This window comes from Xiphophorus couchianus, chromosome 10, assembly GCF_001444195.1.
Source record: "Xiphophorus couchianus chromosome 10, X_couchianus-1.0, whole genome shotgun sequence".
Lineage (NCBI taxonomy): Eukaryota > Metazoa > Chordata > Actinopteri > Cyprinodontiformes > Poeciliidae > Xiphophorus > Xiphophorus couchianus.
This window is the reverse complement of record NC_040237.1, coordinates 15,989,100-16,014,304: the sequence shown is the minus strand read 5'-3', so window position 1 is coordinate 16,014,304 and position 25,205 is coordinate 15,989,100. Positions and strand designations below refer to the sequence as shown.

Below are 25,205 nucleotides of genomic sequence, written 5' to 3'. Positions count from 1 at the left end.
TCAGGTGTGCTGAAGTAGAGATGCATCTAAAAGTTGCAGGAAACCGGCCCTCGAGGCCTGGAGTTGCCCACCCCTGGGCTAGATATTAAGCAGGTGACATGTCCAAGCTGGTCCAACCCTAATGAGAACCTTCCGATCTCTTAAAGCTGTACATCTTCCTCTGCCACCACCTGCACGTCTGCTTGACACGAATATCACAAAATAACAAACCAATGAAGTTACCAAAGTACTTCAAATTCATTTCTAAACATACTTAATCTCAACCTCTACACCTTAACCTCTTAATGGAGGTGTTTTATACCTTAATTTCTTTGGCTAATGTTAGCCTGTCTTGCTGCACATAAAAAATAGCAATTTGTCCAGAGGGACTGTCTGCAATAGAAGGAACACAATATGTATCTTTAGTGTTTAGACCTCATGCACCATAAATAAAGAACACATCTGGGATTTATAGACTTTGAATTTTGTCATCCAGGTCATGATTAATACAAAGATAAGCTTAAACAACTTTTGTTCAATTGAGAACGCCATTAGGTACCAAGAGTTCTAAAGTATTAATACATATTAATAGCAGTGCAGACAAGATTATGAACAGACTTTAATACTGTAGTACATTTGCTGTTGTGCTTCTGTGTTTCAAAGTAGCATTCAATTTCTTTGATTAATTGATAGACTAATACTTCAAAAAACGGGAAGCAAATGTCATAGAGCAGCAAATGGACAGGAGGGGTTCTGATCTCAGGAAGGTGGAGGAGGACCCAGTGTCCTCTACAGCACCACTTTGTCTGTAAAAAAGAAAATCAAGAAACTGTCAGGTTGACAGTTTAACACCATATCCTTTTACAGACAATTAACCCTACAGTACCCTCAGGTACTCTGCAGCCCTTCCCTCAGATTATACTTTCTTCTCAGGTGCTCAGCAGGTGTTACTAATCCCGTCTTTACATGTCAGGTCGCAGCTTCTTAATCCGTTCAGCTGCTGTTCAAATTCGCCACAGTGCAACACTTCAATCTACCGCCGAGACACCCAACTCTCTCTTGTCTTCACCAGCTGGTGCCAGATAATCCTAGACTCTGAACTAAAAATTGGTAGAAATTATAAACTACAAAACCTTAGCATAAATGGCCACGACACTTGATGTTAGAAACACTTTCAGAGCAGTAAATAAGTTGCATTAAATGTATTTCGAAATGGTTGTTCTGCAACAGATTGCTCTACCAGAGCAGTTCATCACTTCTGCCTACCTGACCCTTAGTAGTTTTAGGTAGATTTAAACGGAGTCAAAATATCAATTTATTGTGATGATATCGAAATACGTTAATACTGAACAAGGTCAAAGAAAAGTAATTATTTTTCTGTTTCTCATATGTTGATAAACTATCGGGCATCGAGTCAAAATAAGAACCATTCATTTCCTGACTCCCAAATATTTTGTGCATAATTAAGAAGAATGAAAGATTTTTATCTTTGTAAATTTTCTTTGTAACTTATAGAGATAATTTACAAGACAAAACATCTACTCGACATGTTTCAAGTAGACTCAGAAACCTGGAAATTTTCCCTTTTTTTTTTTTTTATCAATGTCTTTATTCTTACATGACATTAAACTGCATTTCAGCATGAGGACATGTTCATGAAATAACGTGCAAATGCTCATAAAGACCCACATCTCTGCTTTAAAGTTAGGAAATGCTGCACCCAGTTGTTAACCTTTGTGTAAATCTGTACGTTTTTGCTTCAATTATGAATTTTAAAAGCATTTCTCCTGCATTATGCATCTTCAGGAGGTACTCCTGAAGATGCATCTGGGACGTGTTCCCAGCAGGACTGACGACTAAATGCATCCCAGGATTTCCCGGTGAGAGAGTGGGCTAGACTGACCCCCTCCTCAGAGGGAGCCATCGTTCCGTCCCCGCTCTGAGTAATCGGACTTCTCTCTGTAGCTTATTGTCCTGATTGCTCATTTTGCTAAAGAAATGTGTGCTTTTCTTGAAAATTTCTCCTAAAAAACCCCCCAACAGATTGGAAGGGCAGAAATGTCTGTCTCTGTCAAGCTGACGTCTTACCTGAACAACAGCGGGCCAGTTTGTGCGTCACTGCTCTGTGTCAGTGTTTGAGGCAGACGATGGAGCAGTGAATGTTTTCGGTCACTAGAGGGCAGTACGCTGCATGCAGCACCTCACCATGTCGGAGGCCTGCAGCACAATTTAGTGCAGGGGTGGGCAATCCTGGTCCTCGAGGGCCGGTGTCCTGCAACTCTTGACTGTCTCCCTGGTCCAACACACTTGAATCCAATAGTTGAATCACCTCCTAAGTGCAGTCAAGTTCTCCAGAGTCCTGCTAATGACCTCATTATTTGACTCAGGTGTGTTGAAGTAGAGATACATCTAAAAGTTGCAGGAGACCGGCCCTCGAGGACCAGGATTGCCCACCCCTGATTTAGTGTATTAACGTGAAGTAGAAGGGAAATGACAAATGGTCTTTCTTGTAGGTTAGGAATAAAAATCTGGAAAATTTTGGGGATATTTGCTTATATTTGGTTTGACCAGAACCTTTGACCTATATGTAAAATACATGTGGTGAAAAACTGTCACTGTACATCACTCTAAAAATGGTTTCTACTGTTCTGCTACTTTCTGCATGGGTACAAAAAGGAAATCTGCCCAGACCGAGCAGGGATTGGTCGGCTGCCCGTGATAGCATGACGGGGGACGTAGCTTTGGTTGTGGCTCAACCGGTCTGCCACACACAAACATGTCATTAGAATGTCTGTAGCCGGTCGCCTGATAATCAAGGAATTTTTTTTAACCATCCAACTTGTAGGGCTGTAATTCCAAGTAGTTCATAAACTCGGCTTATGAGTTTAAAAAAATGCCTCATTTGTGTTCAGAGACACTAAAGCTGGGTCCAGATAAAATATGATGTAACCAGGAGCTGAACTGCTATAGTGTTTACGTTGAAAGCTGAAAGACTTGTTTTGTGTCTGTTTGGGCAGGTTAGGTAGTAATGATTGTATGAGGAAGTTACACAAGAAATCAGAGAACCTCAACACCAAACAGGAGAAACAACTGCTTCTCTCCTCCCACAATGGTTCAGAGAACAGTAACAATTCAGCCACTCGTGCATAGTAAGTCACAAGTGCACAGCCAGACCTGCCGGAATACAGGAGGAGGAGAGGTATACCTCAGCAGGGTGAGTACTACCTGGACCATTTATGTTTATGAGCTGGAACAGGCGAGGTTTACTCTTGGATTTTTCTGTTTTTAGGAGATTAGGAGTCAGATTTGGGTCGTTTGATACTAAAAGAGGAAAAACCATGAGCTACACTGATTGGATGTCGCAACTGCCAGCTGAGCTTCACACCATTCCTCTGTTTAAACTGGCCATACCAGGTGGGAAACTCCGGTTCTGTCACAGTGGCAAGAACATAGTCATGATCAAAGAATGTAGGCTTGTTTATCAGAATCTAAGCTGATTCTAATCTAACGCCACGTCGACAGGTGTAGCCCTACCCGAGAAGTTTAGAGTGCCTTAAAAATGGAAATCAACTGAATTAATCTTGTAAACAGTCTCCATCACTTTGCAAAAATACTCACAAGCCTTGAACTTTTTCGCGTTTTGTTACTTTTCAGCAGCAGGGACATATGAAGCGGGTCAAAGGTAATGGAGAAATGGTCTCTGTTGGAGTAGGCGTGTCCAAAGTGCAACCAGAGGTTTATTTGTTACCCCTTGGGATTTTGCACGACCTCCAAGTGCAACTATTCAATGAGTGTATTTACACTCACTAGTCCTCTATCACTGTTGTTGCGTGCATTTGACGGATGGAATCAGGTTTAACACACTACACCACACCAATCAGTTCATGATCTCGAGAAAGTTATTGGGAAATTAACTTATCTTGTAAAAACAAAAAAAAAACATTGGTATTTTGGGAATTTCTTTTTTATATGTACATCAAATAGAGCTTGAAATATCCAGTGAGTTTTTCTCCAAAGCAGACTTGGTCAAAACCATTCATCAAACCTGGCTAAGCCTGAAGACTGACTGACCAATATCTGATGCTTGTTGCCGGGCATTGACTTAAGTTTTTTCAAACTCGACTGCTTAAAACCTTGTCTACTTTTGTAAGATGAATGTGCAAAACTGTGATTTTTATCCTTTGGGTCAACATTAATTTGCAAATCCCTTTTTAGGAACAATCAGACTAATTTCATAAAAACAACGCAACATTCAACATGATCAATATGTTGAACATATGTTCAGTATTGAATATTCATTAGTCAATATTGAATATTCAATAGTAAATATTCCATTGAATGCAGAATATTCAAACCCTCAATATTGTTTTAAATACAACAAAACCAAAAAAATACAAAACTCATTGCATGTTTTACTCTGGTGGCGGTGTACCTGAAGAACCGGCTGCTCTGATTGCAACTATAGATGGTTCTACAAACTAATGAGTCAGAGGAGGTGAATACAAAAGCTAGCACGATTTTCATATTTGTGTTTGAAGAAATTTCTAAACCCCCTGTATGATCTTCATTCAAGAAGTCTGAACTGAACTTCATAAAATCTCAGTCAATCCTTTGGAGTGAGCGGAATGGGTGTTTCTGATGGAAAAGTAAGAAGATCCTCAAAAAACAGCGACACTGACTAATTAACACTGGCAGCCCAAGCTATATTAGATTCAACATTTTAGAAAACCAAATTTGAATACAAGTGGTTATCTTGTAGATACCGATAACCCAGAGCAGTGGCATTCCTACATGATCTTTCTTGTGTCATCTCTAGGAAGCCATGACTCGATGAGTTATGACCTGGACGTTGACTCTAGAATCATCGAGCCCGAGAGACTGAGGAGGTTTAGCAGAATCTACTTCCTGCGTAAAATCATCCACACTTGGGCAGCCACTCAGGTAAGGAACGTTTTAACAGCAAATGTATTTCTAAGGGGGATGGAAAAGGGCTTTGAACTGCCAGGTCTTTTGATCACAGGAGGTGTGCATAACCGAGCAGCTGAATGCCGGTGCTCGCTACTTTGACCTTAGGATTGCCCGCAAGCCAACCGACACAAATCCCACCAGGCTTTTCTTTCACCACGGCCTGTACACCCGAACTGATGTTGAGGTAAACAATCTCTGAAGGGTAAGCGTGGACCAAAGTGTAAATCCTCCATAAGTCATTCATGTTTCTTGGGGGTTTGTTAGCTCATTGTGCTAATGAGCTAAGGCAATGAAGATTTATAATAAAGAAGATTTAATTGAGTGTGGCTGTGTATTCCCTCCCCCAACACCCTAATTTCAGACTGTACTCAGGGAAATAAACACGTGGGCAGAGAGTCATCCTAAAGAAATCGTCATCTTGTCTTTATCCCACTTTGAGGGGTTTGACAAAAACATCTCCAAACAGCTTCACGACCACCTCATCACCTTCATGAAAAATCTGTTTGGAAACAAACTCCTCCCAAAGACGGTAATGTTTTTTGCTGACCATCTTTTGGTCACGAATCTCTCAGAAGTATTGCTTTTTAAGGGGCAACAATAATGTGTCACCACAGAACTCTCCCACCCTGAAGAGCTGCTGGAATCAAGGCAAAAACATAATAGTCTCATACGACAACACACAATTTCAACAGCCTGTGTTATGGAGAAAAATAACTTATTACTATGGCAACAGCATGGACCGTGCGGTAATTACGGCCAAACTCTGTCAGGCTTTGGAAAAGGAAAAATCCTTCGAGCGTGAGTATTCCTTGTTTCTACAACTATTTGTTGGCTTAGTTCCCTTTTGGTGACTACGACTCGTGTCTTCACTCCACGTTCCGTGCCTCTGAAATACATCTGTGTCCCTTTCTGTCCAGATTTCTTTGTCTGTGGCTTGAATCCGACCCTACCCCACGACACCGGAATCCTCAGGTACATCCTTCGCATTTGTGACAACTTCACCAACGTTGTGCGACGGGGTCTGCCGAAGTTGCTACGGTGGGTGAACCAGCAATACGACAAGACGCCAATGAACATCGTCGCCTCAGACGTGGTGACTCGAGATGACTTCGTCGCAACGATTGTGAAGCTCAACTTGAAACGGGCGAAAGGACGATGAAAACGTGTTTACCTCTTTTATTAATTTATTTTTTGTCAAAGATACATTTTTATATTTATCAAGAAGACTTGATAAATATTAGTCTTTATATTTAAAGACTTATATTTAAATATAAATATGCAATATTTATATTTAAATATAAATATAAAGTAAGCACTGGATGCTTTACTTGTTTCTATGCATTGTTTTTTATTCTTGAATGACAGCAATCTTTTGCATAAATTGGCATCAGATAGCAAAATTTAAATGTTACAGATTTAATGCACAATTGTCATGTAATTTCCATAATTATCTTGATTTTATTTCTTTTTTTAAAAAGAGTTAACAGTTCTGAGAAAATTAAAAACATTTATTTTCAGTATAAACAGTTTACAACACGGGATTTGTTGATATTTCTACAGCTTGAATGTGACAAAAGGAAGGAGAGGAGCAGAGGAAGAGAAGCGAAGATAGAAGGAACACAGTGAGGTGTGACTCAGAAGAAAGGAGAGAGAAGAAAGTGAGGCAGTAAGCAAAAAAGGAAAGGCATAAAGAAAAGATGCACGGAAAGAAGAAAGGCCACAGGGGATGAAAGAAAAACGTAAATGATACAAGGAAGGAACAGAAGTAGGACATAAGGAAGAAAAGAGGCAATGGGCAGAAAAGGGAGTTTAAAAACAGGACGGTCAGAAGGATGGGAAGAAATGGCACAAGGTGGGGAAATTGGTACGTAAGAAAAGCATGGATGGAGAGAAAGCAGGGAGGAAAAAGACACAAAGAAAGAATGGAGGGTGGAAGGAAAAGGAAGAACGGGAGGAAAAAACAGAAGCTAGTTAGTGTAATAGAAATTTAAATATTTTTCGAAACTTATAATCTTTTGAATATTTTGCCAGACTTTGAAAACTCTTGAAACAAAGTTCAATGCTTCATGTGAACTTGATTTTTTTTTTTTTTTGCCTCGAGCGCCATCTTGTGTCAAATGAGGAGAATGCAGCCTACACTTCAAGTGTAGGCTGTTGTATGTCAATAAAGCAGCTAACGCTAGTACGCTAAAGTAATGCACTTAGTGGATTAGGATGTTGAGACAAGCATGGCGTTGGTCGGCGTTTAGAGACACTCGTGCGGGGACCGCACGCGTCGTGGCCGCGTCCTCTCTGGCAGCCGACAGTCCGCGGCGGAGCTCAGCTGGTCTCACGAGGGGTTTCCAAAACATTCCCCATCCTCTGAGAGGAGGGTCACAGCTGCTCCTCCAACCACAGCCGGTGTCGGCCAGCTACCTCAGGTAATAAGGCTAGCTCGGAATAATTAAACAACCCTCCTGTCAACTGACAATGAGAGGAAGGAGCGCTCGATATTTTACAGTGCGTCATTGTCATTTTGTTCCTTGTGGAATTATAACAGTGGAGAGTTAGCGCCGCTTGAAATTCCATGTCGAAAACTGGTATTTAACATGACAAAACGTTAACCTTTGTCAAGAGGAGAGCACTGCTGAACAAAGACGATTAATTCAAGTTAAAAGACCCTTTCCTTAAATTCGGCACAGATAAAAATGTTACAGCACTTATCTTCATAGCACACGTTAGCTTTTGTTACTGGTTACCATGAGAACGACCAGACGTGTCCTAGCTAACACTGAGAATTAGCCATACCGGTGCGGCTCGCATGTCAAAAATTCATTTATTCATTGCTTTTGTAATGTAAATATTTTCCCCGACAGTAGGGAAAAGACTTAATTTGTCTTAAGGTATACGCTCATACGTACACGAGGACGAATCTACACCTGGAAGTCTAGTTATATTAAATTGTAAAACAATTAAATGGAGTTTGACAGATAGTTCGCTTACCTAGTACTGCGCAAATATGAAATAATTTTCGTCTTGCAACCATTTGGCTCATATCGACACCTATAGCTGTTAGCATACTGTGAATATAATTGCTTTATTATATTATGCATTCTGGAGAAACATGGTGGTAGTAGTGGAATGGTGTGGAGCTTCCATTTCAGGTACTGGACGAATTGCTTTAATTGGGGACACCATAAATTTAGCATGCTAGCAGAAAATAATAAAAGACCATGTCCAGTCACGAGATGTTTTACCTTAAGCTCAGGCGCTCCAGGAAGCCCTCTTTTGGAAGGCTAACAAGAATATTTAAGTTTGGAGTTCTCAAATGTGCCTGCTTACAAACCGTTCTGCAATAAAAAATTATCCAAAATTTGTCAATGCAAATTAAAAGTATCATTGCCATTTATTGCAAACACTTGAAGGCATCTGTTGCAGCCAACATATAAATAAATAAATGTATAAGTATAATTACCCCTTCCGATAATTGCATTTTCATATAACTCTTGTACTGCAACCTACTTTCCTTTGCAACCAAAGTTTATAATCCTGGCACTTTCCTCAAATAGAAATTTGACTTAGCTCTTCCTGAGTGGTGTACCTGCCTAACGTTAGCAATTTCTTAACCTTGTAACCTATACTGTGTAAATTTATTACAGTTTAGCGCCAGACAGCTGCATTTTTATTAATTTTTTTTTTTAATAGAAAATAAATTCAGAAATTTAATTCAGTAAAAAAAAGTCAGTTATTTATCCTGAAGGTAAATTGAATGCTGACATAACTCATATCATCCAAGTGTCTTCAAAGAGTTGTTGCTTGTTGTGATGCTGTGGGTCGGAGAGGTCTGGCAGTCAGTCTGGCAACGAAACTGAAAAGGCCTCTGACTGAAGACTGTGGCTCTATGACTGTCTCATTGAGCGGCACAATTCTAGAAAGAGTATATAGCTTAGTGCTGAATCGATTAATCAAATTAATCTTGACTAATTGATTATTGAAATAATTGTCAACTAATTTAGCAATTGAGTAAACATTAATAGGAGGATACAGCCTCTAAAAATGGCCATTTGCTGATACAACACAGTGAGAGCAGTGATTAAGCCAAAACTCTTGAAATAACTTATTTATTTTGAATTTAGGATGAACTCCTCTAGTGGCAGTTTTAGCCTCATCTGGTTCAAATTCTGTAAACCATGTCTCCCATTAAGCACCGTTTTCAATTCACCTATAAACCCAAAATTAATCAACAGATTAGTAGACCGTATTTATTTATTTTTGCTGTAGATGCAGGTTTGCTACAAATGATCAAGCATTCATTCAAGGAATTGTATGTTATTGCATTTTAAGCAAAAGTTTTGTTTTCTTACTGAAAATTGTATCTGAATTATTTGCTTGCTTGCATATTTTAATGTATTTCAAATACTGTGTAAAAAAAAAAGGGCTTAAATGAAAATCTGGAAAATATGCCATTTTTTAATGCAATGAATTGATTAATCATCAAAAATAATCGATAGAATAGTCAATTGATAAAATAATGGTTAGCTGCAGCCCTGGTATAGTTATAACGCCAGTTAACAGTGTGCCCGTTTTACATTTTCCGCTTATGCATGTCAAAGTAATACACAGTAGTACCAAGTTTGTATATTGAAATAAAGATAAAAGTACTGGTTGTTGTAGTGGCTGTATTTTTGCTGTGTGTACAGTCCGTCTGTGTTCCTGAGCATGGCATCAGGGAGTAGCCATCCACCGTCCACTCATCCCAAACACACAAACAGGTTGGCCAATGAGCGGTCGCCATATCTGTTACAACATGCACACAACCCCGTCGACTGGTGAGGCCTTTTAAACCTGACATTTATTCATCTTAATAAATTGGTATGTTGGAATGTGATTTTGTTTGTTTGTTTTTGCAGGTATCCATGGGGACATGAGGCGTTTGAAAAGGCAAAAAGGGAAGACAAACCCATCTTCTTATCAGGTAAGACGTTCAATTCAACATTATTATTATTATTACTTAAGACCAGATGATTGGATTTTGTTGCGTTTCAGTCAGTTCAAAACAGAGAATCTCAAAAGAAAAAAATATATCAGTTGGGATCCTTCATGAAATATAAAGAAAGGCTTTAATTCAATTTCATCTATATAGTGCCAATTCACAACAAATTTCAACTGATTTCAACTTAATCATACATACATATATTCCAATTGTTCCCAGTTATCAAACTGAACAGTAAGCTCAATTAATTATTCAAAGTAGCTGCCAGGCTCTGATTTTGTAAGATTAAGACAATATAACCTTCACACCACTTATCAAAAGATTTACATTGAAATCTTTTCTCAGCACTCTGCATTTGCTATAGTTATGCCTACTGATTCTCTACGATCGTCTCCAACCACCAGTGGGCTATTCAACGTGCCATTGGTGTCACGTTATGGAGAGAGAGTCTTTCAAAGATGAGGAGATTGGAAAAATCCTCAGTGACAACTTTGTCTGCATCAAACTGGACAGAGAAGAGAGACCCGACGTGGACAAGGTCTACATGACCTTTGTGCAGGTTTGTGTGTTTCTTGTTAGACTTTTTTTCTCAACAAAGGTTGTTTTTCGCATTTGGTTGTTTTATTTGTTTATTTTCGTGTCAGGCAACAAGTGGTGGTGGAGGCTGGCCCATGAGTGTGTGGTTAACTCCTGATCTTCGACCTTTTATCGGAGGTACTTACTTCCCCCCGAGGGACCAAGGAAGAAGACCAGGCTTCAAGACAGTTCTGATAAGAATCATTGAACAGGTGGCAGCACTTTGTAGAAACACTCGATAATTAAACTGAAAATATTAAGAAGTAAATATTAAATATTAGGCGTGCACCAATAGGTCGGAATTTTGGGAGAACAGCCCACACTTGCATGACAAACAGGTCTTATCTGCCTCTGCAAATGTCTGAAAATCTGCCGCTGTCCGCTTTCCCTCTGCTGTGAGCAGGCAGACCAGTCCATCAACTCGCGTCTGCATGCGTGCGGTTAACAATAGTCACTCCATTGTTGTTAACTTGGCAACTCTGTCTCTGTATCCGGGGACTTTTCAGAAAAAAAAAATCAATATCAGCCAAAGTCAGAATCAACAGGTCAGGCTCTTCAAAGATTGGTGATGGGCCAGAAGACATTCGGTGCACCGCTATTTGTAGACATGTTTCACGTCATTGTTTGCATCCAGATATTTTGTGCATGTGCACAACGCTGGAGGGCAAAAAGACTACTCTTTTACATGCCATCTATAGCTACGCAGCTGTGGTAGAACAGTTCCATTAACAAAATGAAACCTGGAGATGAAGGTGCTATGAATTCAGTGAGGTGCGCTGCAACAAAAGGAAAATAACGCAGAAAAACCGTTGAAGAATAACTCAACCGCTCTTCTATCTATATGTTAAGGTTGTCAAAGTCAAGCTACTGTAACTGGCCTACTTCCCTCACCATCGCAATTTTTTTTTTTTTTAATTAGAACTTTTTTCTGACCTGTGAATTGTGATTCTCTTGAACCTCATCTAGATGTCATAGTGTTGGCAATTAGTAGCTAAGCACAACATCCCTTTTTCTTTAATGCATCATGCTTACATTTAAGATTTAGCGCGTTATGTTGACAATTTGACAGCTAAAACCAATTGCAGTCATTGTTATTGAGCAGTTATTGCCCTCCAGCAGGGAGCTGGGGCAAGATCTTGCATGCGTGACGTCACGTTGCAATGTGTTCATTTAGAGACTCTGAAAAGTGCTTCGTCTCTGCAGTGGCAGAACAACCGAGCGACTTTAGAGTCCAATGGTGAGAGGATAATCGACGCTCTAAAGAAAGGCACAACCATCACTGCGAACCCAGGAGAAAGCCCTCCCTTGGCCCCAGACGTTGCTAATCGCTGCTTCCAGCAGCTGGCCCACTCCTATGAGGAAGAGTACGGAGGCTTTAAAGATGCTCCAAAGTTCCCCTCACCAGGTAGACTCACCTGGAGCCAGAGTGCTCATCTGCAACGTTCTAGTTTCCGTTTGTCCTGATGGTTGATGGTTTAGCTTAAATGACTAAAGAAAATGGTAGCTCTTCCCATCCTCTGTTCTGTTTGCACCATAGTTCAGATCTGCTTCACAGATGTATACCAGCTGGATGAGAACTCATGTGAGCTGGTTGTTCTGTCCCTCTACAGTGAATCTGATGTTCCTCATGTCTTATTGGTCCGTGAATTGCTCCACCTCAGAGGGGGTCGAGGCACTCCAGATGGCCTTGCACACACTCCGAATGATGGCACTGGGAGGCATCCACGACCACATTGCACAGGTTCATATCCATGCTGGGAACGTAGGAAATTATTCATGCATAAATGTTTGCAAATTTATCATGCAAATATTGTGTCTTCTGTATAACATCAGTCTGTAAATCAGTTGCTGTAAAACCTAACTTCTAAAAGGGTCAATGACCCTAAGATGCCACTCTGTGCTGCGGTTCTCCAACCAAGAGTTTACTGTAGATGTATTTTTTAAAAAACTTTCCTTCCCCTTCTCCTCAGTGTGTGTTGTGGTGAGATAAATATTAGTTTATCTCACCAAGTTTAAAAGCCCAATGAGACCGTTAGAGCTTCATTTTCTTAGTCATACAGCATTGGTGTTGGCTGTATGTCTTTTCTAACAGTATTACTGGAAATGACCTCATTCTTGCGGCTGTTTTTCCAGGGTTTTCATCGTTACTCCACGGACTCTTCGTGGCACGTTCCTCACTTTGAGAAGATGCTGTATGACCAGGCTCAGCTGGCTGTGGCTTACATAACCGCTTTTCAGGTTTGGATTTCTCTTCAGAATCAGCTTTATTGGCCGAGTTTGTGCTTACAAACAAGGATTTTGACTTTAGCTTCACATGCTCAGACTTTATAGACATTAAATGTAAACTTCATTAGAGGAGATAAAAACAAAGTGTATATGTACTTACACTCATATTTTGTGCAACATATATTATAGAATGGTGCCAGTATGTGTATTTCTGTTTCACAGTAAAGTAGCTGACTAGTCTTTCTGTAAGGTGTCAATTGTGTTCATCAGAGAAGCAACATGGGAGATGAAACTTTCTTGATTTTGCAAATGATGCTCTGTAGCATTGGCTTGAATGTAAAAACCCAAACAGTTTGTGTCCAGGATGGCGGCGTCGTAGACTGTACCTTAAATTACACTTTACCAAGGTACTTTTTCGTTGTAGTAGGAAGTACAGTCTCTGCTATGCCTTCTTCCCAACAGTGTCTTTGTGTGACAAACATCACAGATCTAGAGAAAAGGTCAGTGAATTACAGCAGATAGAATGTTGAGGACAGTAAAGAAGTTATTCACTGGCACTTTACTGAGCCAGACGAAAACCGTGAGTGTGAGACTTGGGTGAGCCTTTACCATTTCGCAATTGATGGGGTTTTGTTGTGTTTTGTTTAGGATTAGGTAAAAACTAGTTGAATCCGAGTCTCAGAGTTTGTGGTATCTTCCTCAGAGTCTGCTGCACTGACCTGTTTATTTTTTGGTGTGTAGACTCAAACTAAATAACAAAGACCAACAGACACGAGCTGAAATACAGCCACATACACTTGCTGTGTTTAATGATGATATACAAGTAGCCTGAGTGCTCTTGTAAGGTTCTGCTGGGAACATCCTGTTGATAAATCACAAGACGATACCGTTAGGGGTCGAGCTCTGGTTGAATCATAGTCCTCATGCAGGTGTTTTCCATTCTTTTCCAGGTATCAGGTGAGCAGTTCTATGCCGACGTGGCTAAGGATATACTGTTGTACGTCTCCAGGGACCTGAGTGACAAGGTGAATCATCGACAGCTCGGCTGCTGCTGTCTTCTGTGTGAAAACTGTCTTAGTTGCTCTTGAGTACTGCTAGTATGTTCGTACGTCCCTTGGGGCCCTGAGTGGAACATTGCTGACAAATCCTGTTAAAGCCTCGCTCTCGTGTATAGGTCAGCCTTTCTCCTCTTTGATTAATGAGGGGACAGTAGTGAACAGAGCATACAATTAAAACCATACTTTTATTGTTGAATTTATTTAGATTTATGAAGTAATTATAATTTAATGAAGTACCATGCCCAGGATAATTTTCTGTAGACTCTCTCCACTTTTTTGTGTGACTTACTGTGTCGCTTCCTTTAGGGAGGCAGAATCCCTGAGTTCTGATAACCGTTACATTACATTACAACCAGAGAGCTTACATGGCTTTGTAGGTCTTTCTAAAGTACCGTCAAATAAGGCGGTAATGTTAATGCTTTCGTAGGCTTAGATTAAGAGCATTGTTTAATCGGCGGTCAGACATAAAATATTGGAAAAGTATTCTCACCCCTTGGACATTTCCAAATGCAACTGCAAATCATTTTGTATTCTTCTGGGATTTTATGTCAGAGACCATCAGGAAGTGGTTCTTAGTTTGAAAAGGTTTTACCAATAAAACTACATTCAGAAGTCACCTAATTAGCTAATTAGCAAAGTGCATGACATGAGAATACTTTTGCAAAATGTTGTATTTGACCTAAAACGAAGAAAGTTAAACAGCAGTGGGCTAAGAACGGACCTTGAGGGAACTCCTGAAAGTATTGGTTTATGCATTGACAAAAAAAATAACAGAAATATAAACAATTATTGAGAAATTGTTTTTGGAAATATTTTATAGGAGGGAAGGAGGTACAGCTGCAGAAATAACTTATATCTGCATATTTATGTCTTAAAAATCATGTAATTGTCTTTATAGTGTTGTTATTTATTTATGTTGCTGGCAACATTTATTGTCCCCTCTGGTAAAAATTTTTTAAGAATTGTTAAATCTTAAAATGTAGGGTTTCCCCCTCCCCCCCCAATATCTGACTGATTTTTTTAAAATATCTCGTCTTTAATTTTATAACACTTATTCAGTGGGGAAAAACATCTGCTAGGAAATAATTATTTTGATCAAAATCCCTGGTTGCAGTATTAGTGGTATTCCTGCAGTCAGTACTTTGAAGTATTTAATTGTCATGAGTTGATTTGGTTTAATATTTTGGATCACTATTTTGATGAAAGACCCAACTCTCACCTTAATAACACTTGCCACTGTTTATTGTGCCAACGGTCGCTAAGTAGAAGTTTCTAGAAACGTTTTTCCAGGTATTTTGTCGTAACTGTTTTTTTTGTGAAAATTTATGTCCCCAGAAAATTTCTGTCATGGTTGATTCCTCATAAATTTTTAATGGATTTATTTATTTTAGATCCTTTTACCACACCTTTACCAATCGTGTTAATAAATTAGCACTGTTTGCGCTGTTTTCCAGTCTGGAGGCTTTTACAGTGCAGAAGATGCTGACTCTGTCCCAGCATCAGGGGGGCTGGAGAAGCGAGAGGGAGCCTTCTGTGTGTGGACAGCCTCAGAAGTGCGGGAGCTCCTGCCTGATGTGGTAGAGGGCGCGGTTGGAGCCGCCACGCTCGCAGACGTCTTTATGCACCACTACGGAGTCAAGGAGCAAGGCAACGTTGCAGCCGAGCAGGTCTGATTGTATTATTTTAACATTACGGCCATATCTGCTTTTGACGGTTTCCGCTCGTCGACATGGCGACTGTCACAGACGTTAAGGGTCAGTGTTGGTGAAGACGTTATGCTCTCTATTGCCAGGATCCACACGGGGAGCTGCAGGGGAAAAATGTGCTGATCGTCCGTTATTCAGCGGAGCTAACAGCTGCTCACTTTGGCATCACGTTTGAGAAATTCAACGAACTCATGACCTCAGCCAGAGGCAGAATGGCAGAGGTGAGGCAGATTCGCCCGAGACCCCACCTGGACACCAAGATACTGGCTTCCTGGAATGGTAAAGCCCAAGTCTGACAAGGCAGCGAAAAGTAAAAGCAGCAGATCTCAGATTTCAATACCTACTTTCTTTTTTCTTTTTTTTTTTTTTTTACTGATTGTCATATAACAACCAAAACCTTTAATGTATTTTATTAGGATTTCATGTTATCAGCACAAAGCGGTGCCTAAGTGTGAAGTGGAAGCAATCTTTTCAACTTTTTTTTCCAGCTATTCTTAAATAAAATCTGAAATTTGTGGAAACTTAAGTTTCCTCTTCCACTGACTCAACATTTTGTTGGAGCTCCTTTTGCTGCAGTTGCAACTGTTAGCTTTTTGGGATATGAACTTTGGGGTACGTTTTTGCCTAATCTATTTGTAAAACTACCCAACCCAAAGACTGGATGGAAAACATCCATTGACATCAACTTGCAAAGACTGCAGTCAAACCATCATGCTTAACAGTGGGGATTGTCCATTCAGTGAAGGATCAATAGTGGAAAGCCGTGTCTTGTACGGTTTCCATTTTGGATTGTAACCCACATCAGATGACAAGCTAGTGACATGCACTGAGGTTTGCAGTTGTGACGAGACAAACTATGATAAAGTTTTTCAAGGTGGGAAAAAAGTGTATCAATTAATAAAACTTTTGTTTTTCCACATTAACGTGGCGCTAATCTTAACGATCCTTTCCATTGTTTTGCCCATCATCTATAAAATGCAGTTAATTACTAAGCACACGCATAAACAAACAGTCATGCTCACCCACAAGTTGGGTTCCTTCACTGGATGTCTCCTGATGGTATGTTAGCGAGGTAATGAGGCCCTGCCATCCCGAGAACTTTCCAATTAGTCCCGAGCCTCTTCTTCTCCTCTCTAATGAACAAACTCCTCCATTAATCACCTGTCCGCCACCGCCGCACTTTGAAGACCGGGCTGTGCGCCATTGGCTTTGATACTCTACATGAAAGAGGTGTGGAGGGACGGAAGGAGGGAGGAAGGGAAGGATGTAGTGAAGGATGAGAGAACGTGGGGAAACTTCAAAGAGAGAAATAGAGGTTTGGGGGGCAGAAATAACTGCGCTGGGAATTTTGGCGCGGGCTACACGTTGGCACCTTGGCAAGGGAACGTGATGTTTTAACATGAGATGGAGTTATTTTGGAGCTAATCACCACCACGAGCATCATTATTACCGCTTCCTCCATTGCAGGCCTGATGCTGTCTGCCTTCGCTCGGGTTGGAGCCGTGCTGGGGAACGAGGTGCTGCTGGAGAGAGCGGTGCAAGCGGGAAACTTCCTGAAGGTGCACCTGTGGGACCCCGATCAGCAGAACATGCTCCGATCTTGTTACCGCGGAGACCAGATGGAGCTGGAACAGATGTAAGATACGGTACTTTGTGAAGCACTCATACCGCTTAAACTTTATCACATATTTGATCAGGCAATCCCTTCAATTTTTATGATTTCTTTTTTTTGTAATTAAAATCACTGATTTTGTGGTGCTCCTTGAGAAATATTTTTCCAACAAATGTTGTAGTTTTTTCCTCAATAAACCCCGTCCAAAATCTACATATAGAAAAAAAGAGATTTGGAAAAAATTACAAGCAGACAGATTGGATTTAGACATAACTTTTCTTTAAAAAAAATCCCTAAATTGCTTGATTTTTGCGACCACAGAATTGGATTTTATGTGATGGACCACCACAAAAGATCAAATGATTGCGAAATGGCAGGGGGAATAAAAAGCCATGATTTTTAAACTCTTTCACAAATAAAAATACAAATAGTGAGGCATGCATAGGTAAAGTTTTAATCAAAATACCAAATTAGTAAATAGAGCCCACCCTACATTGCAGATGCATATCAGCAATTACACGCAAGTAAATCCTACCTCTGTCTACCAGTGTTAAACTTGTTTTACACTATTTAGTCAAAAACACAAAATCCCTGTATCTGTATAAATATATTTGTAGTGTCACTGAAATTTTTTTGTTGTTTGAGCTAAAATATGCTCACTTAATTTTGCCTTTTGAGGCCATTTTATGCAGACTTTTACTTGTGTGTTTGGTCCTAAATATAATAGAATAATAAATAATAAAAAGCACGTTTCACCTTCTCATAAAAATATTTAAGTATTCCATCAAAAGATGGTTTTTGTATTAAAACTGTAGAAACCTATAAAATGTTCATGGTTGTTTACATGAAAACAGGCAACCATAATAGCTGGGTAAATAAGTTTTCAGCCGTCATGGTCCCATGCAACCTGGTTATTGTAACGCTGTTTTTATCCAACAGCTTGGTTATTGCATTTTTCTTCTAGCGTCCATCAGGCTGCATATTTTATCATGATTGGCCTTGTTTTAATTTCATTTTCAAGGCCTATTGAATAACTGATGTTGCAGACTAAATTTCTCATGGCTGAGACAAGAGTTTTTCTTTTTACTCTTAATTTTAACTAGCTAAATTAATATCATTCAGCAAGTGTATTAAGATTTTAATATTTTTAAAGACTCAGAACACACCCTTAGTCAAATACCGACTCTCTTGTTGATCCAGCACAACAACTTCAGTTGGCCTTGTTCCGTTGGCCAGCCACTGTGTCCCAGTTACTGTGAATGAGTGAGTGTGAAATGCTATTGAATCAGCAGAAAAATGTGCCAGGAGTCCCACAACCTGCTCGATGGAACATAATCAATTTGAAACACATACATGAACAAATGCACACTTTGTGCCTAACCGCCCTGGCCTTGTTCCACGGCGCCCGTCTCATTCATTACCGTCCCGTTCAGAATGGTGTCGTCTTCGAAAGTGCTTACAGAGGCTCATTTCTCAGACCTGGTTCAGCTTCCTTATGTACCAGGGCAGGTATGGGCCGTGAGCCCATTTACCAGGAGGAATAGTAGGGGCTGAGACTAACTGGGTTAATAGGATGTGGAGTTGGTGCTGTGGATTTTCTGGGGTTTCTTCCTGCCAACCAAAAATTGAATGCATTTACATCTATAAGGAGCAGAAGGAAGGTGGAAAGTAGTTTTACTTTGGGAATGAGCTGTTTTGTTACCAGTAATGTCATATGGAGCTGGTTTGCTAAATATAAATTAGTTCCCAATTAGCCCGGAAATTGTCTTCCTACGCAATTCCATTTCTCCCGTCGAGGTAGATTTCTTCCTCAAGGTAGAATTTCAACCAGGCAAATCGGCAAACAGAAGGAAAAGTTGTGAACGATGACGTTCTGTGCTAGTTTAAGGATTCCTGCCTGTAAGTTTAGAAGCAACAGCGGAAAAAGTCAACAAAGTCGTTCAATCTTCTTAATATTGAGCTATTAAAATTGAACCAAGAGGAATGTTTAACCCTCCCGCTATCTTAGTGCGACGCTCAGGAAGAGTGCGGCAGATGTCATGGTCAGACAGTGGGGAAGAGAGGAGGCGGTCTTTGTCTAGTCAAACTGTCAGCTCTATAAACCACACTAAAAAACTTTTGTAAAAGCCCATGTATTGTCAGTGCAACCCCGCCGTCCAAAGGACCCTGGCTCTTTAGACCGTGGGAGGGTTAAGACATTTTATTGCTAGCAAAGACGTTGTTAAGCTCCACATTTCTCTCTTCACCTTAGGGTATAGTTGTTTACAACACACCCAAATTCTGGTAAGCTTCATAGCGCAGCTTCATTTACGGTCAAGCTGACGCATTACTTACATAATGACTAAACGTAAGCCATTGAGTAAAATCAGATCCAATCGTTTAAACTTTTACAGCATCTCACTTGATGCACAGAGCTGCCACCTTGCGGTTGTTGCATTGCAACATGTACTGAGGGCCATCTTCTTCTTGTTAACAACTTCTAGTGTTGCTTCCACCTTTTGCTAGTAGCTGCATGCTTTTTACGAAAGCACTGATGCCAATTCAAACAAATTTGTTTCAAGTATTTTAATTTATATATTGCAACAGCTGCTTGTAATTGTAAATATCAGTTCCCCCTCCCGAACATTTGCGACCTTGTCATACCCATCCTGATTCTTGCTGACTCCTTTTAACTCGAATGATGCCGCAACCGATTTCTTGTCTCACTGCAGCGTGACTTCATGGCTCTTTATGACCTCTCACAAGAATGCACTTCATCTCCTCCAAATCACTTTTAGGTTTTCACCCTCTCCACCATCAGCCTCGCCTGACACAGCACTATCTGGCCTCCTGTCACAGTCCGTCCTCTTGCACTCACTCATCAGGGGGAGGTGGCGTTGTGAGAACTGGAGGGACGGGAAACAATGGAATAACAACAGTTTATAAAAAGTGGTGACGCAGTACTATCAGTGAGGAAGAAAGTACTTCAGAATCGGTATCAGCCATACAAGGTTGTTTTAGACATGGAGAAGAAGGGATTGACGACTCTAAAGAATTTGAAACAGAGATGTACCCTTTGCTTTTAGACGTCTTTCTTGACTGAATGGAATTTCTGATTTTGTAAAGCTCAGATTTACTATTCATCAAAGCTTGAAGATTAATGGGAAAGTTCTATTAACTCGATAGATTTGTACAAGGAACTACCAAGACTTAAACCTGCCACAAATTATAGAAAAAAACACCATCACTGTTCACTGTGAAGCCCAGCTTCCCATTGGCCATGAAATCAACTCCCACTCAATAAACAGTAAGCACACCACTGTTACTGTCTTAGCGACTGTCACAGTGCCAGTCATAAATAAAGTCTGTGCTATTTCATTAAAATTTTTTCTGTGCTCATTTATAGATTATTTATTGATTAATATATTGCATGTGATTGCTTGTTATTTATTTCTTTGTTTATATCTAGTCATTTTCAAATGATCAGTCTTAGGTATATATACAGTATATATATTTTACAAACTTTGTATTGATTAGCTAAGATGGAGTAGACTTCAACAAATAAGCAATTTCCCTTTGGGGATCAATAAAATATATTCTATTCTAAAATAATCGTTATCGGCCAAAATCGGAATCGCCAAGTCGGGCTATATAATAATAATAATAATAATAATATAATAATTATATATTATTATATAATAATAATAAATATAAATAATTAAAGATCTTAAATTTTAATGGTATTCATGCCCTTGATGAGTATGTATAACTTCTTATTTAGAGGTGTACTTACTATTTGCAGATCTGTCTGTTTATATATTGTAAATCATACCTGTGGCAGACATATGAAAGTATATCTTTTTCTCCGCCCTACCTGAGAATGTGGGGTTTTTTTTCTGGATTTCTATTCTGGTTTGCACAGACAGTTGCTGTATAAAATATGAAGTGTAAAAAAAAAACAAGATCTGAACTAGTTCACCAGTGGAGCTCATCACAGTGCTTTTCCACGTTGCTCCAACAATAAATACTTAATGATTAATGTCCTCATTTCTTCTTTTCCCTCTGTGCGTCGCCCAGATCCCCGCCTATCTGCGGCTTCCTGGACGACTACGCCTTTGTCGTTTGTGGCCTGCTGGACCTGTACGAGGCCACGTTCCAGACGGAGTGGCTGCGGTGGGCCGAGGAGCTGCAGGCCCGGCAGGATGCGGTGTTCTGGGACAACCAGGGCGGAGGTTACTTCTGCAGCGAGCCCAGTGACGCCGCGGTTCTGCTGCGACTGAAGGAGGGTGCGTGGTAGCCTCGCTCATTATTTGCGTTAACGAGCATCTGAACAAGTCTGCCTTAATAAAAGTGGCTGACGTTCAGAGAGAACCAAAACGTCAAACTTACTCTTTTACTGAAGAGCAATCCTATTTAAACCCAGGATTTCCAAATGTATCTTCATAAGAGCGGCTAATTTTTTATTTTATTTATTTTTACGAAGAGCTGAGATGTTTGATTTACACTCTCTGACGAGTAGAAGAGGTGAGAGATATGGACAGAATTTTACCACAATATTTTGTGGTATAAAAGTTATGATAAATAAAACTATTATTTTTTTAGGTAACCGCATATCACAGCATTCATAGCACCACAAACACAAATATTGCTCTAGAAAAACATTCTGATTTTAAAAAGGCTTCTTCAGCATGCCAGTTACTTTAAGAAAAACTATGATCAATGTCACTAAACTGCACACAGTAACTGCATTTAACCATATTTTAAAATTTACTGACATTTATTAATTCTCTCATAGAACAAACAGTGGAGAAAATCTAGCTGGCTTTTTCTTGTCTATTAAGGGTAAGTGTAAATTTATCAGCAGTTATCTGGATGACGCTCGTGTTAGCCACTGGTTTACTTCTGTTGCCAACCTTTTGTACACTTCTGTCATCCGATAGGTCTTGAATTTTATTCATTATGGTCTTAAAAATGCTTAAAGTTGAGTTGGTGAAACTCGCATGAATTCTGTAGCAATGCTTGGTGCAGATCTGTGTTAAAGATAAGCCAGCATTGTTGATGGTGTCGGGGCTTGTCTTTTACCTCGATGTGTTTTCAACGTTTCATGAGGAGTGCTTTAAACTCTGCCTACATCAGTTTTCTGTATTGGTTCGTAGCTTCAGGGGTGAAATAAAGAAAGGATTGATGGACAGGTGGATGATTAGAACTCCTGCTGCAGTGGACCTTTGTGCTTTTGGCCAGTCTGAGGGATGGAGAGCTCCGAACACTGAATAAATTCGAGGTTTGAACCGCACAGGCACTGCAGATGGCTGCGCATCACAACGGTTTGGCTAAAACAACCCTGATGAAAAGCAGAGGTATGAACACATGTCTGTATTATTGGAACAACAGACAATTTGACGGATTGTTTTTGTCAGAAACTCACTAATTTATTCGTCCATCACGAATCTGTTGCTTCCCCGCTGTTACCCTACGCCATATTGATCGTTTCAAGCTCAGAGGATCTGGAAGGCTTTACTGTAATATCCCTGCCACTTTCACTCATTTGCTACACTTCAAGAAAAGAGGCTGCCAGCAGGAGATGGATGGACTGATAGGTGACTTGATAAAGGATAAAAGATGGGAGGATTATTGAACTCCTCCGTCCGCCGAAAGAACACTAGCAACCGTCAGTCACTCACGGCGAACCTCTGCCATAAAAAGCCCCTACTACACTGATGCCCTGCCTCTCGAGTTGCTTTGATCACCAGAGCTGTCAAACTCGTCTCCAGTCCATCTGCTTCTGACAGATTGGAACAGCGCCGCAAAGTACAGCGGGAGTCTGAAATCGACTTCCCGACTCTGCTCCTGTCGTCTCTCACTAACCTCCTTATTTTTTTCCTCTTAATTTGTGACTCTCCCCGCTTTCTTCACATGATTTTGCAGCCTTTCAAATAAGAACGTATCTTTTGAATGTTGCGTGCCAGTAGGTGAAAGCTCAGATATGAAGATAAATGGCCGTAACCTTGATGTGCACTCTAGCCTGTCTTCAGCTGCTAGCAAGCTATTGTTTACCTTTGATCAGTCGGGTCCAAGCTTCTGGTTTGGATCTAGTCATCATCTGCATTCAAAATGTCTCAAATTGATGAATTAATTTTGTTTTCTCTGTTGTTTTTTTTAAGATACACTTGATTTGGTGCTTCTATATTTGTTGTGTCTTTTTCCAGGATCATGTTATTAACAAAGATAATCCGTCTGTCATCTTCGAGTGTTCCTTTTGAATTTGTGTTTTCCATCAGACGTACTCCAGGCTTAGTTCCTCTGTGTTTAGCCATCTTTCACTTATGAAGTCACTGATGAAATTCCAGTGTGGTTTTTGTTTTGTTGTTGATCCTACTTTTTCTATTTTTCATCACACTTTAGATGTGTGGTCAAGTGGTTGCGGGATGTTTGAATTCAGCCCTGCGGACTGTGAATCTGTTGAGCTCACTTAGTGCAACGCTGGTAAAAACGTGGTTAAAGGGTTAATAGAGGAGCCATGTTGTGATGACTTCCTGAAGGCGGAGTTTCAGAAAGAGCAGGAGTTTTTAAAGAGACAGAGACCCAATTTTAATGCATTAAATTATGAAGTCTAATTTCTTTTAAGTGATATTTGATACAGCATTTTTATATGAACTGAAAGTAACATGATTGTGCTATGAAGTGGCATTCTGCCCCTGGAAAACACATAATACTCCTCCTTTAACTTCTCATCTGTTCTTGCATTTTTTTAGATTGGGACACAATGTGTTGCTTTCTGAGATCTTTCTTGCAGACATATTTTATTTAAATGTTGTCTTTACAGCTTTCCAGATAATCCAATCTGGGCGTAACAGCCTCAGACTTTGTGTACCGTACTTTTTTTTTTCCTGTCACATAGTGAAAGCAAATACTCCTGGGCCAATACTTTTTGTTTTGCTTTGCTGTCTTTCTTTTTTCATTTAGTTATCCTTTTGAAAAATAAAGGAAGAAAAAAGCAGATTTTATTGAAATTATAGTTTCAATACAAGTGCACAACCAACATTTATACTTTTTCCACTGTCTTATGGAAAATGACCAAAAGAAGCAGCACACACACTCTGTACAGACGTTGGATAATTAAAACAACTCTCTCTCGTTCCTATACAAAGCCATTGATAAACACTTTGCTGCCATTAACTTTGCGTGCTCCCCTTCCAGTCTGTTTGTACCCAGCTGTGTCTCTGTCTCGAGAAGGTCAATGCTTCCATTAACTTTCTCTTACAAGTTTTTCTGACCCCTGCCTCCTGGTAAGCAGTACATATGTCACACATGAATGCATGTAAATATGTAAAAGTGTGCCCCACTTGTATTTTATTGGAGCTGACACGAGAGTGGTTTCCCTTCTGAGGGGACTCAAGGTGCCATTATGGCGTCTGCGCCACATCGGGTTGAAAGCCATTAGTGACACGGCGTCGGATGGCTTTCCCAGCAGCGTAGCCTGTCAGCTGTAGACAGATTACCTCCAAGGCGATGTCTCTGTACGTGTCCCAGCCTTTGCCAGACTCCCGTGTGTGTGTATGCCTGCGTGTTTGTGTCGGAAGAGGAAGGTTAAAGTCATCCACACTGTCTGTCCTGCTTTTCTTTGAATTTATTTTCAGTTAGCTGAGTTTCCTGAGACTGCAAACTGTTTCTGTCTCCTGAGGCAGTGCTGCACTTTTCAGACGTACTCCCAGGTGAAAGAAATATATTACAGACGCATCAAGTTAGAGTACACCAGGTAAAAAAAAAAAAAAAAATCTGTTTTATGACTTTAAAACTTGATGACAGTGTAGGCGGTGTTTTATTCAGCGACTGTATTCTTTGTCGATGGCAGCAGCAATTCCCTCCACAACTCTCTCTCTCTCTGTGTGCGTTTGCGACCTCATTTTGACGGAGCTCCTTAAGAGAAGGAAAACGTGATATGTGGAAATCGACACACTCGCCTACCAAACCCTGGTGTGTGTACTTGAAGGTTTGTTAAAGTCTTCCCCACCAGGGGGCTCTCAAAGAGCATACAGCTGGGCGAAATCACGCTCGTTCTGTAAGTCTCTCATGCGTCAGTGTGCACGTGTCTCTTTGGGATTTTTAATTCATGCTTGTCACAAAAACGA

General features: G+C 40.2%; 2 protein-coding genes across 3 annotated transcripts in view; both read left to right on the top strand.

The window, feature by feature from the left end:
• Positions 1 to 2,845: 2,845 nt before the first annotated feature.
• LOC114152252 (PI-PLC X domain-containing protein 1-like) lies at positions 2,846 to 6,663 on the top strand. The gene is made up of 7 exons (XM_028030078.1): positions 2,846 to 3,193; positions 3,269 to 3,393; positions 4,796 to 4,920; positions 5,000 to 5,131; positions 5,309 to 5,476; positions 5,562 to 5,745; positions 5,865 to 6,663. Exons 2-7 carry the CDS (start codon positions 3,318 to 3,320, stop codon positions 6,104 to 6,106), a joined length of 927 nt encoding a protein of 308 aa, XP_027885879.1. The 5' UTR covers positions 2,846 to 3,193; positions 3,269 to 3,317; the 3' UTR covers positions 6,107 to 6,663.
• A 235-nt stretch (positions 6,664 to 6,898) lies between these two features.
• spata20 (spermatogenesis associated 20) overlaps positions 6,899 to 25,205 on the top strand; it is a 39,356-nt gene continuing 21,049 nt past the window's right edge. The window contains exons 1-13 of one of the 2 annotated variants that reach the window (XM_028030076.1): positions 6,899 to 7,367; positions 9,627 to 9,755; positions 9,837 to 9,901; positions 10,324 to 10,478; positions 10,564 to 10,707; positions 11,699 to 11,900; positions 12,106 to 12,236; positions 12,629 to 12,733; positions 13,672 to 13,746; positions 15,234 to 15,446; positions 15,572 to 15,764; positions 16,953 to 17,121; positions 21,154 to 21,362. In XM_028030076.1, the coding sequence (XP_027885877.1) occupies positions 7,162 to 7,367; positions 9,627 to 9,755; positions 9,837 to 9,901; positions 10,324 to 10,478; positions 10,564 to 10,707; positions 11,699 to 11,900; positions 12,106 to 12,236; positions 12,629 to 12,733; positions 13,672 to 13,746; positions 15,234 to 15,446; positions 15,572 to 15,764; positions 16,953 to 17,121; positions 21,154 to 21,362 (1,996 nt within the window). In that variant the 5' untranslated portion in view covers positions 6,899 to 7,161. Of the gene's footprint in view, positions 7,368 to 9,626; positions 9,756 to 9,836; positions 9,902 to 10,264; positions 10,479 to 10,563; positions 10,708 to 11,698; positions 11,901 to 12,105; positions 12,237 to 12,628; positions 12,734 to 13,671; positions 13,747 to 15,233; positions 15,447 to 15,571; positions 15,765 to 16,952; positions 17,122 to 21,153; positions 21,363 to 25,205 lie in introns of those variants that run through there. The other variant, XM_028030077.1, reaches the window with a different exon arrangement.

Excerpts from the sequence above, each read along its gene's own strand:
- LOC114152252 (XM_028030078.1), top strand. The coding sequence starts at position 3,318 with ATGAGCTACACTGATTGGATGTCGCAACTGCCAGCTGAGCTTCACACC. Across the intron at positions 3,394-4,795 it reads GTTTAAACTGGCCATACCAG|GAAGCCATGACTCGATGAGT; the intron begins GTGGGAAACTCC and ends TGTCATCTCTAG. Across the intron at positions 5,132-5,308 it reads ACACCCGAACTGATGTTGAG|ACTGTACTCAGGGAAATAAA; the intron begins GTAAACAATCTC and ends CCCTAATTTCAG.